The 11,971-nt window shown below is 18.5% G+C and overlaps 4 protein-coding genes across 4 annotated transcripts in view; 2 read left to right on the forward strand and 2 right to left on the reverse strand.

The window, feature by feature from the left end:
* Window positions 1-603: 603 nt before the first annotated feature.
* Window positions 604-2,223, forward strand: PADL01_0201500 (octaprenyl pyrophosphate synthase; the record flags this gene model as incomplete). Its single annotated transcript, XM_028681059.1, has 1 exon — window positions 604-2,223. One exon carries the CDS (start codon window positions 604-606, stop codon window positions 2,221-2,223), a length of 1,620 nt encoding a protein of 539 aa, XP_028536260.1.
* A 397-nt stretch (window positions 2,224-2,620) lies between these two features.
* On the reverse strand, window positions 2,621-3,438 carry PADL01_0201600 (conserved Plasmodium protein, unknown function; the record flags this gene model as incomplete). The annotated part of the gene is made up of 4 exons (XM_028681070.1): window positions 2,621-2,639; window positions 2,730-2,955; window positions 3,108-3,188; window positions 3,402-3,438. 4 exons carry the CDS (start codon window positions 3,436-3,438, stop codon window positions 2,621-2,623), a joined length of 363 nt encoding a protein of 120 aa, XP_028536261.1.
* Window positions 3,439-3,991: 553 nt separating this feature from the next.
* On the forward strand, window positions 3,992-6,142 carry PADL01_0201700 (palmitoyltransferase, putative; the record flags this gene model as incomplete). Its single annotated transcript, XM_028681081.1, has 10 exons — window positions 3,992-4,051; window positions 4,183-4,234; window positions 4,382-4,424; window positions 4,525-4,592; window positions 4,693-4,795; window positions 5,031-5,191; window positions 5,313-5,360; window positions 5,542-5,603; window positions 5,715-5,907; window positions 6,069-6,142. The coding sequence occupies 10 exons, from the start codon at window positions 3,992-3,994 to the stop codon at window positions 6,140-6,142; spliced, it is 864 nt and encodes a 287-aa protein (XP_028536262.1).
* Window positions 6,143-6,503: 361 nt separating this feature from the next.
* PADL01_0201800 (repetitive organellar protein, putative) overlaps window positions 6,504-11,971 on the reverse strand; it is a gene marked incomplete at both ends in the record, with an annotated part of 6,177 nt that continues 709 nt past the window's right edge. Inside the window, one exon of the mRNA XM_028681092.1 lies at window positions 6,504-11,971. This exon is cut by the window's right edge and continues 709 nt beyond it. Within this exon, the coding sequence (XP_028536263.1) occupies window positions 6,504-11,971 (5,468 nt within the window).

Below are 11,971 nucleotides of genomic sequence, written 5' to 3' on the forward strand. Positions count from 1 at the left end.
ATATATATAACTTATTAATTCTAAAAAAATAAACAATAAAAAATGGCAAGCATATATTATAATGGAAACATATGAATTTGTATTCAATATTATTTAATTTATGTAAATACATTCTTAATATATTAAAATCAAGTTATATATTTAAATGAATAAATATGTAAGAGACTATAATTTTTAATATTACCTCAACTTTTTTTTGAAAATTTTAATGTACATCTTTTTTTTTTATTTCTTTAATATTTCATTTACCTTTATACATTACAAAAAATATATTTTATTATATAAATTAGAAGCATGTAAAACAAATATACTAACATATTATATAGAGGAAAAAATAAACAAATAAATAAATAGTACACATATATATTATATATATATATATATATATATATATATATATGTTCTTAAGAATGTTTTGAAAATATGTAATTGCGTACACATATATATGTATATATGCTATTTATCTTTTAAAAAATAAAAAGGTGTACTTTTTTTTTTTAATTCATTTATATATACACAATATATTTATATATATATATATATATATATATGTGTATATTTGCGCATATTATTCCATATTAATCATTTTTTGGATTATACAAAATGGTTCACCTAAGTAAAAGGAATAATATTAAAAGCTTCTTAAATTATTGCAAAGTTAAATATTTGAATCCTCTACTAATTAATAAAAATGAAGACATAGTAAAAGAAACGAACATTTTAAAAAATAACAACTTGTATAATAGAAAGGAATCAAATATCTTTATAGAAATATTAAAATCATCGTTTATAAAATTTAAAGGGCAAAAGATAAACGAAGAAATAAATAAACATAATAATATTATTAATAATAGCATTCTCAATAATAATCATAATATTTATCATGATACAAACAAAAAAAAAACACAACAATATGAAGAAAAACATAATGTATTTCATACAGAAAATATGTATAAAGACGTTTTATTATGTATGGATGTTTTACAATATGAAGAGGATAAAGTAAATAGTGAATTAAATTTATTACATTCTTATTTTAATAAAGAAAGAACAAATATTGATCCTTATACCTTATGTGAAAGTAAAATAAAAAATATTGATGAATATATATTTAATATTATTAAAACTAATTATAAAAACATTGATGAATTTATTACATATATTTATTTATATAAAGGAAAAAGATTTAGGGTTATCTTAAGTATCTTATTAAAAAATATATTACACCATATAGATAATGTTTCAAAATTTAAAACAAATTTTAAAAATAGAAATATACAAAGAAACGTTTCCAAATCAAATAAATTCTCGTCCAATTTTTTATCAAATAAATTAAAACTATACAACTTGAAAATAACCCAAAAAAATAAAAATATATGTGAAAAAACTGTTTTAGATAATCAATGTAAAATTATAGCTGCTTCAGAAATCATACATATGGGTTCTCTTTTACATGATGATGTTATAGATGAATCAAATAAAAGAAGAGGTGTCATAGCATTACATAAAAAATTTGGAAATAAAATTTCAATATTATCAGGTGACTATCTATTAGCACGTGCTAGTTCTATTTTTGCTGGTACAGGTTCACCAAAAATTTGTAGACGTTTTTCTTATGTTGTCGAAAGTTTAATAAAAGGAGAATTCTTACAAAGAAATCTAAAATTTAATAATGTTGAAGAAGCACTCAAAATGTATTTAATTAAATCATATCATAAAACGGCTTCTCTTTTTTCTCATTTATTTGCATGTATAGCTATTCTATCATTTAAAAATGATACTATTATACAATTATGTTTTAATTTAGGATTACACATAGGTATGGCTTATCAATTATATGATGATTATTTAGATTATAAAATTGATCATAACACAAACAAACCTATATTAAATGATTTAAAAAATAATATTAAAACAGCTCCATTATTATTTTCCTATAATTATAACCCTCAAGTTATTTTACCCCTAATTAATAAAAATTCATATACAAGTAATGATATAGAAAATATTTTATATTATATACACCATTCTAATAGTATGAAAAAAAATGAATTGTGTTCTTTATTACATATAAAAAAGGCATCTGAAATTTTATACTCCTTAATATCTCATTGTAATAAAACAACTACAAATAAAAACAATACCAAAAACGATGATATAAAACAAAGTAGTGAGGCATTAATTAATTTAATCCTAAACGTTTTATCAAGAAACGTCAAATGATAAAAGAAAAAATAAATATTTATTTATTTTAATAATTAATATAACAGATTATTTTAATTTTTATTCAATAATATATATATATTATAATATTATTAAGCATTTTCAATATTGTGTTATATGAAAAACATAATTATACATACATACATATATATATTATATATATCTATTTTTTTTTTTTTTTTTTGTTAATTAGTTTGAAAAAATAAAAAAGCAATTTATAATATTTAATCCATTTATTTATGTATTTTATTAATTTATTGTTACTACATATTTGTTATATATATTATTTTTTTGTCTTTTTTACACTTTTCATATTATTTGTATAAAAAAAAATTTTATTATTTTATATACACACCATATTCCTTTTCTCTTTTTTAAAATTTATTTATCTCTTGTATTATTTGTGCCCCTTACAACTATAATAAAATAAATATAAACAAATAAATATATATAATTATATAAAAAAAAAAAAAATTTTAAATAAAAATATATATTTTCTTTTTTACCATATATTAAATTTAGTACAATTCTTTTTACTCTCTTTCCAAAATAAAATTTCCTTCTCTTCATTAAATATTTCTATTTCTATATTTCTCTTAGATCTATCAATAAAATACATATTGTTACATATTACATAATATAATTTCATAAAATGTAAAACTTCTTCCCTTGAATGTAATAAAACATAAGCTTCATTCCTTAATAAATCTACATGTATCAAACATATCTCAACTGTACATTAATGTAAATAAATAAATAAATATATATATATATATATATATATATATATATATATGTATGTATGTATGTGTGTATACTTGTTAATATATTTTAAAAAATAATAATAATATCATTAATAGACATATATATAATAATATTCATACCCAAATGACCCACGAAATTTATTACTTCACTTTTTTTGTCAAAACAGGATATATTTTTTATTCTTATTAAACAACCTGTAGCTAAAAAAAAATAAAAATAAAAATATTATAATAAAAATATATTTTACATATTAAACATTTTTTAAAAATTCACTGTTCATTTTAATATAATTAAAGACATTTAATTTTATAACACAAATATATACTCTTCAGAAAAAAATTTACACTCCTAAATTATTTTTCAGTTTAACTTTGATTTGATAACATAAATGAATGATTCCTATTTACACATACCTTCAGTTGGCAATAAACGAAATATATCTCCTCCCATTTAAGCAATATGAACATTATATAATACAATTATACATACATACATATATATATATATATATATATATATATATATATATATATATAAGAGAAAGTATGTTCCTCTTTTTTTAATTTCCAATAATAAATAAATATAATATAATATAAGTATTATATACACACTACACAATTACATATATATATATCAAGAAAAAAAAAAAAAAAAAAATGATTTTTCTTGCTATACAAGATTTAACATAATTATAAACACATAAATTCTGTTAAATATTAAAAGAGAAAAATTGGGTTACCTTTAATTTTTTTTTTCTTTTTTTTTTTTTTTGGAAAAAAAAATATACATCCCAAATTTTTAATTACATATATATATTACAATAAAAAATAAAAATAAATAAATAAATAAATAAATGATCGTTTTAGATATAATTTTATCAAATCAAAGCAATGAAAATACTAAATTAAGAAAAATAAATATATATATATATATATATATATATATATATATATATATATATATTTATATATTTTTATTTTATTTAATTTATCATGATATAAATATGAACAACCTAAAAAAATGTAAACGTTGGATCTTATACAAATTTTCTCACTTCATTCAAGTAAACAAGAAAAAAAATAAAATAAAATAAAATAAAATAAAATACTAAAAATAAAGATAAATATGTATAATATATTTATAAATTCACGAATACACTTATAATAATCATTATTATTTCATTTTTAAATGTAGATTTTTTATTTCTTCTATCTATTTAGTGGTTGTCTTATAATATATTTTGAAAGTAAATAAAAAGAAGCCATTATACAAAGCAAAGATATTTTGGCATTAACAAATAAAAAAAATAAATAAAAGAAAAACGTTTCCTATATATATATATATATGCATACATATTTTTTTACTTCTTATTTTACTCTTTTCTCCTTCGTAGCTCATTTCATATTAAATCAATATTATAGCATCCCATATATAAGGTATGACTATCTTTTTTTTAAATACATGTATAAACTATTATCACTTTCCTATATAATATATTATATTAACATACATATATGTCTATCATTTAAATTTCAGATTTTTTTGTATATTCCTTTTTATTTTTGGAATAACATCATTCTTTTTATGTTCATTAAGTGACCCAGGTAAATCCTTTTAGGCACATATTATATATATTCATTTTATTTTTAATAATTAATTGTTTAAATATTCAAAAAAATAAAAAAAAATAATTATTAAATACAGGAAAAATCTCTTCGAATTGTCTAGATAAGCACTTGGAATACTATTCATACGATGAAATAATATTTTACGCCAACACTAAATGTAAAACGTGTAATATTACAAAGTAAGAGAGAAAAAAAAAAAAAAAAAATATAATAAAATAAAATAAAAAAATAAAATGAATAAGTTAATAAATAAAATCTTACATAAATATCATTATTTATTCTACTTAATTTAAATTTTTAAAACATACTCTCAAATATATATATATATATATATATATATATAATATATATATATAATATAATAATATAATTTTTTTCGTTCCCTTTTTTGTATTTTTAAATTAACCCTATAAGACCTGCTAGAAGTAAACACTGTTCATTTTGTTCTTCTTGTATATCCAGATATGACCATCATTGTTTCTTATTGAATAATTGTATAGGAGGTTATAATAATATGTATTATTTAGTTTTTCTTCATATACATATTATTATAACCTTTTATTCAACATTTATAAGTAACTTAATATACACACACAAAAAAAAAAATAAAAAAATAACATAACATAACACAACACAACATAACTTTATATTAAAATTATAATGTCCAATAGATTGATTTTTTCTTTTTTTTTATAGCTGTCTATGCATTATATAGTATAATAAAATATGAACATCTTTTAGAAGGTAAAAATGGAAAGAGAACAATATTAATAATATGAAATAAAGAAAATATGAAATGCCATTATTATTTTCTTTTAATTTTATATGAACAAATTATATGCACACATAAATATATGTAAACATATATACATATATATATATATATATATATATATATATATATATATTATATTTTTCAATTCAGCAACTTTTATAAACAAAGAAACCAACGAGATTATACCATTCTCCTACTTTACCATTGTTAATGTAAAAATATGAAAAAATATATAAATATATAAATATATATATATATATATAATAAATAGTACATATTAATATATTATATTTCATTTTGTTTTTCTTTCCTTCTTTGTATAGTATCTCTTTTACAAATGTAGTGGTACCTTCTCCCTATTTGTCATATCCATTTTTTCATTTTTCTGTTTATTTTCCTATTTTTTGAATATTATCTATTTCAGTCTTTTCATTAATATCACGCAAAACGAATTAACTAAATATAGAAAAGTGGAAAATAAATCTGCTCAAATAAATACCGAATTTTACAATAAAGGTGACCATCGTAAATTTATATAAATACATACGTACATACACATATATATATATATATATATATATATGTGCAATACTTATTATATACATATGTCACATAATTCTAATGTGTTAATTTTTTTTTTTTTTTTTTTTTAATTCTTATTTTGTTCCTTTATATAGGGTTTATAAAAAATGTAGAGGACTTACTTTTTTACAAAAAAAATATTAAAAACTTTATTAATAAGAAATTATAACATATTTATGAATATTAAAAAATATGTATTTAATGAAAAATTATAAATTTATAGTTTTTTCAATTCAAAAAAAAAAAGAAAGAAAACAAATGAAAAAAATGAGAAAAATCAAAAGATAAAAAAATCATAAAAATTAAAAAAAATCAAAAAAATTAAAAAAATCAAAAAAAATCAAAAAAATCAAAAAAATCAAAAAAATCAAAAAAATTAAAAAAATTAGACAAAATATTATATATATATATATATATATATATATATATTAATTTGTGTATTTCTGAATAGTTACGTATAATATAATTTCCATCATTTTACCTTTTCCATGCTTGATAATTTATTTCACATTTTTAATTTCATGTTATAATTAAAAAAATAAACTTTTATGAACAAACGTTTTATTTACATTTTCATCTACAATTTCATTAAAAATATTACGTACATTATTTTTTGCATTTAAATTTGGTCTATCTGTATTTATATAATTTTTCATAACACTATATGTATTATTTGCCTGATTAGTAAGAAAACTTTTATTTATATTTCTATTATGATGAATTGAATTGGCAATATGCATATTTTGATGATATGAATTTAATCTATTTATATTATCATTATATTTAGGTTTATTTAAATTTTCATAATGATTATAAATAATATTAATACTATTTTTATTTGTATTATTCATTATATTATTTATTCTTCTTTGTTTTACATCATCAGTTATTTTATTTTGATATTTTGAATCTCTATTTTGTGTAAAAGTAGTTAACCTATTAATTATAGTATTATGTTCAGTCATTAATTTCTTATTTTTATTTTTATTATTATCTAATAAAATAGGATCCATTAAATATTGTTCATATTGTTCATTTTTTTCATATTGTTCATTTTGTTCATTATATCCATCTGAAAAATTATCTAATTCTTTACTTATATCATCATATTTTTCTATAAATACATTTTGATTTATTTCTTTCATTAAATTTTTTACCCTCTTTAATTTACTTACACATTCTTGATATTTATATAATAATAAATTATAATCTCTATTTAATGTATCTTTAGAATTTTTTTCATAATTTATTTCTTTTCTTAGATCAGCTATGGTTTTTAATTGCATATGTTCTTTACTAAAATGCAATATGTCCATTGTTAATATTTTTTCTTTTTTACTTTTTAATTTACTTTTAAAAGATATTAAATTTTCTTGACTCCTTCTTTCTAATAAGAAATGAACCATCTCTTTTCTAACATCACTCGATCTTTCAAAATAATGTTGAAATAAAAACCAACATTCATCATATTTTTCATTTCTCATATTATTATGTACACTTATTATATAATCTCTCAATTTATTTAACAGAGTAATATATTTTAAAATAAAGAATTTTATTTCTTCTGGGATATACATTCGTTTCCAAACATTTTTATGAATCTTTTCAAATAATAATACATATTCATCATTTAAAAATAAAAATTTCATTATTTCATTTAATATAATACATAAAACCATTGTAACCTTCTCATCATCACCATAACCATAACCATCACAATTGTTTTTATCACTATTATTGTTTTCTTTTTTATTTTTATTAGATATATTTTCTATTTTTGAAGAAACGATTTCTTCTTTACATAAATCTTCTCTTAAACCATAATACCTTGAATAATTATATAATCCAATTATTTTATTACTACTTTTTATATTTTCATTTTCATAAATTATTTTCATACATCGAAATTTATTTTCTTCTAATAGATTAATATACTTTGATAAATGAATGCCATTCTTCTCTTCTATATTCTTAACAAACATCTCTCCACATTTATCCTCATTTGTTCTGATATTTTCTTCGGCACTCATATTATTATTGGATATATTTCCATATATATTAACATTACCAACAGATTGTATAGCATCTAATTTTGATCCATCACTCTTATTTTTATATGCTTCAGTATATTGACTAGTCAAATAAATTATTTTCTCTTCATTTTCTTTATTTGTCTTTTCCAAAAAAATTAATTGTTCTTGCACATGTTTCATGTTTATATCATAACTATTTTTCTCATTTAATTCATTACTATATAATAAGCTAATTTTATTTATTTCTCCTTTTAATCGTATGATCTCTTCATTTAATTCAAATATTTGTTTTAAATAATTCGTAATTCCTTCTATTTTATTATCTTCTAAAATTATTTCTTTATCATTTCTATCCAAATTTGAATCAACAATTTTATTAGTAACATTTATTTTTAATAAAGGACCATATTTCTTATTTATTTCATCATACTGAGAATATATCTCATCATATTGAGAACATTTCTCATCATATTTAACATTAATTTCTTCATATTTAACATTTATTTGTTCGTACTTAATTTTAATTTCTTCATATTGCACTTTAATTTGCTCATATTTAAGAGATGTTTCTTTATATGTAAGAGACATTTCTTCATATTTTACACAAATATCTCCATACTTAATATGCATTTCATTATATTTAATAGACATATCTTCATTTTTTTTCTTTAAATTATTAATTTCATTTAAATTTTTTTTTTTCTCATCTTCTCTATATTTTATTTCTTTTTCCATATCACCAATTTTACTTTTCATTTTCTTTATGTTATCTTCATTTTCATCTAATTTCATCATAAGATTATTTTCTTTCATATCAAATTTGTTATTTAAATCATTTGAATATGTAATTAATTCAATATTTTCATTACTTAATTTTTCCACTTCTTCATTTAATTCATCTATTTGTTTATTACATTTTGTTAATTGTTTATTTAATTTTTCTATTTCTTTTTTTTGTTTTTCTACATCTTTTTTCAATTTCTTTTTCCCTTGATCTACTAAATTTAATTTATTATTTTCTTCAATCAATTCATTTTTCTTATTATTAAGTTCCATAAGCTCAGTAGTTAAAGAACATATTTCATTTTTTAGTTCAATTAATTTATATTTGCTTTTATTTATTTCTTCATCATAATCTAAAACATTTTCTTCTATATTATCTAGACAAATTTCTTCATTTGTTATTAAAGAATTTATATCAATTTTTGATAATAAATTGTAATTTCTTAATAACGGATCTTTTTTTAAATGATATAAAATTGTTTTATATTGTACAAGTTCTTCATTTAATATTCTTATTTCATCATCTTTTTTTTTTAAATCCTTTTCATCAATTTTTTCCACATTTATTTGGTTTTCTTTATCTTTTAATTTCTCTTTAGATTTATCTTTAATAAGAATCCAACTTTTCTTTTTTGGATCTACTTGTACACTACTTTGTTTTTTATGTACTACTATTTCATCTTGTAACTTTTTAATTTCATTATTCAGTTCTTTTATTTTTTTATTCTTTTCTTCAATTTTATTATCTTTTGATAATAAATCTTTTTCATATTTTTTTTTTAATTCATTGCTTTTATCTTCTATACTATTTCTAAAAAACTTTTCTTTACTTTTTAAAATATTAAAGGAAGAGTGTCTTTTATGTTCTTTTTCTTCTACTTCTTTTTTCGATCCTTTGTTATTATTTATATATTCTTCAATTTTTCTTATAATATCTTCATTTTCTATTTCATCACAACATTCAATGTTAATTATCATACAAATACTTTTTATTAGTTTAATATATTTCCCATATAAATCTAAATACTTTGTATCACTCTGACATTTTAAATCTTCCATTTGTGTTAATAATATTTGCTCCTTTTCATGAGCTTTGATATTTGCATAATTTATATCTTTATCAAATTGTTTTTTTTTTTCATCTAATGTAACTTTTAATGTTTCCACTTCTTCTTTATATTCATCTATTACTTCTTTTACTTTTATTTCATTTTTATTATTAATTTCATTTATCTTATTTTCATACTCTTCCTTCAACATATTCATTTTATCTTCATTTTCTTGCTTCAACTTATTCATTTTATCTTCATTTTCTTGCTTTAACGTATTCATTTTATCTTCATTTTCTTGCTTCAACTTATTCATATTATCTTCATTTTCTTGCTTCAACGTATTAATTTTATCTTCATTTTCTTGCTTCAACTTATTCATATTATCTTCATTTTCTTGCTTCAACTTATTCATATTATCTTCATTTTCTTGCTTCAACTTATTCATATTATCTTCATTTTCTTGCTTTAACGTATTAATTTTATCTTCATTCTTTTCATTCATCTCCCTTATCCTCACATCACAATCATCTTTCAACTCGGCCAACTTTTTTTCATGTTCTTCCTTCATCATTTTCATTTCATCATCCTTCAAACTTAATTGTCTTTTTAAATCACACACCGCTTCATCAGTATTTAATATATTTTCAGAACTTGTTATATTCCCCCTTAACAGTTCTATCTCTTGTTGATACTTATTCTCCTGTTCCACCATTTTATTTTCCTTCTCCTCCATTTTTCTTGTTAACAAATCAATTTGATTACTTAAATCTACAATTTGATTATTTAAGAAATTTTTTTCATCTTTTAAATCCACAATTTGTATATTCAACTCATTGATTTTATTATTTAGTGTGCCCTTTTCATTATTTAAATTATCTATTTGTTCATTTAACAAATGTACATCATTTTTTAAAGTACTTATTTGTGTATTCATTGTTTTTATATTATCATTTAACATATTTATTTCATTGTTATAATTATTTTGTAAATTCGTATATTCTTTATTAGTTTCTTCTAATTTTCCATTTAAATTATTTATTTCTTTCATATAATTATTTTGTAAATTCGTATATTCTTTATTAGTTTCTTCTAATTTTCCATTTAAATTATTTATTTCTTTCATATAATTATTTTGTAAATTCGTATATTCTTTATTAGTTTCTTCTAATTTTCCATTTAAATTATTAATTTCTTCCATATAATTATTTTGTAAATTGGTATATTCTTTATTAGTTTCTTCTAATTTTCCATTTAAATTATTTATTTCTTCCATATAATTATTTTGTAAATTCGTATATTCCTTCTCTTTTTTATTTAATTCGATTGTTATACTTTCTATTTGTTCATTATATTTTTTCTGCAATTGGTCTAACTCTTTTTGTTTTATATCAACCATTTCTTGTAACTCTTGAGTTTCTATTTTAGTTATTTTTACAGATTCTTTTAATTCTTCTTTCAATCCATGAATTTCTTCTTTATAATTTTTATTAAATGCAAGAATTTGTTTCTCCTTTTCATTTAATTGATTTGTTAAATTATTTATTTCTTCTTTAGTTACATTTTCTATATCTTTTAATTCTTTTTCTTTTTTTTCTAATTCGTTCTTAAGATTCTTTATTTCACATTTATAAACTTTTAATTGATTATTATTTTTTACAAAACTATTTTTTAAATCTTTTAATTGATCTTCCATATGAACAAAATTCTGTTCTCTTTTTTCAATATCCATTTCTTTTAGTTTAATTGAATGAATTTTTTCTAGAATTGAAATCTTTTCATCTTTTAATTCTTTGATTAATGTATCATATTCCTTTTCTTTTTCTCTTTCTTTTTCTCTTTCTTTTTCTCTTTCCTTTTCTTTTTCTTTTTCTCTTTCCTTTTCTCTTTCCTTTTCCCTTTCTTTTTCCTTTTCCTTTTCCATTTCCTTTTCCATTTCCTTTTCCTTTTCTTGTTTATTTAATAAATCAATTTGTTTACTTTTTTCTTCCAACTCATATTCTAACAATTTATATTTTTTTTCCTTTTCGATAATATTATCATTCAACGAATTAATAGTTTCATTTTTTTCCTTAACACATCCTTTTAATTCTTTTAGTACATTTTCTTTTGATAACAATTTTTTATTTAAAT

The sequence above is a fragment of the Plasmodium sp. gorilla clade G2 genome (assembly GCF_900097015.1).
Source record: "Plasmodium sp. gorilla clade G2 genome assembly, chromosome: 2".
Lineage (NCBI taxonomy): Eukaryota > Apicomplexa > Aconoidasida > Haemosporida > Plasmodiidae > Plasmodium > Plasmodium adleri (nom. inval.).